The sequence below is a fragment of the Etheostoma spectabile genome, chromosome 1, assembly GCF_008692095.1.
Source record: "Etheostoma spectabile isolate EspeVRDwgs_2016 chromosome 1, UIUC_Espe_1.0, whole genome shotgun sequence".
In the NCBI taxonomy this organism is placed as follows: domain Eukaryota; kingdom Metazoa; phylum Chordata; class Actinopteri; order Perciformes; family Percidae; genus Etheostoma; species Etheostoma spectabile.
In genome coordinates this window covers 25,151,938-25,152,784 of record NC_045733.1, presented here as the reverse complement: position 1 = coordinate 25,152,784, position 847 = coordinate 25,151,938, and the positions used below count along the sequence as shown (strand labels likewise).

At 34.0% G+C, this 847-nt stretch overlaps 2 protein-coding genes across 5 annotated transcripts in view; one reads left to right on the top strand and one right to left on the bottom strand.

The window, feature by feature from the left end:
* Positions 1–847, top strand: part of rec114 (REC114 meiotic recombination protein) — a 50,053-nt gene that overhangs the window by 14,337 nt on the left and 34,869 nt on the right. The window lies entirely within an intron of this gene.
* nptnb (neuroplastin b) overlaps positions 1–847 on the bottom strand; it is a 30,105-nt gene that overhangs the window by 660 nt on the left and 28,598 nt on the right. For 2 of the 3 annotated variants that reach the window (XM_032522030.1, XM_032522049.1), the window contains 3 exons: positions 770–791; positions 579–652; positions 1–486 (listed from right to left, as the gene is read on the bottom strand). The exon at positions 1–486 is cut by the window's left edge and continues 660 nt beyond it. In XM_032522030.1, coding sequence (XP_032377921.1) covers positions 592–652; positions 770–791 — 83 coding nt within the window. In that variant the 3' untranslated portion in view covers positions 1–486; positions 579–591. The remainder of the gene's footprint in view (positions 487–578; positions 653–769; positions 792–847) is intronic. The other variant, XM_032522040.1, reaches the window with a different exon arrangement.

The following is an 847-nucleotide window of genomic DNA, read 5'->3' as shown; positions in this document are numbered from 1 at the left end:
ATATATATATATATATATATATATATATATATATATATATATATATATATATTAGAAGGATTACTCCATAAAAAACAGCTCATTTTAGATGCAAAAAAAGCCACACGAGGGATAACAACAGAAAATGTCTATTCTGGGTATCCTATTGCGTAATTATCTTGCATGCATTGTACATGATATGTAATACAAAAGGGATCACCTCGTTTGAGGATATGATAAAATGAATAAAGGAGACATCAACAGCACATTAAAAAATGTGTACACCTTTGTGGTGGTTTTAGTCATTATTCGTCATCCTGAAATCTCCACGTCAGACTGAATAAGGCATGCTTAAGACAGCCATTGTCATGTTCTTTTTGTTGCCAGTGTTATGCTGATATTGTTTCTCATAAAATGAGACAAGATATGCTTTTTTCAAAACTGCCTGGAGCTGTATCCATCTTTGAAACCTTCATGTAGTCAAAAAATGCAGTTTAGCCATCTCATCTGTGAAGAGAAAATCAAGAGAAGGCGTGACTATGGATAATCCTCACAGTGTGTTCTATATTTAGCTCCCGTCCCCTACACGAGTGTCTTACTTGAGTAAATTGCTTATTTTGTATTCCTCTGGCGAATGTTTTTGTCCTTGTGGTTGTTTGTTGAATTTGTTTTCCTAGGAAAAAGGGAGTTATGATTTTGTGACCTACAGGATATAGCAGTTCAAATCACAGTTGCCAGTATTTCTGTATGAATTACGAATGTGTAGCAGTAAAAATATGTATTTACTTACATTGGTCCAACTGGTTCATCATCTTTGTCACAGGAAGAGAAGAGGACAAAAGACAGAACAAATAAGTCAAATATGAGA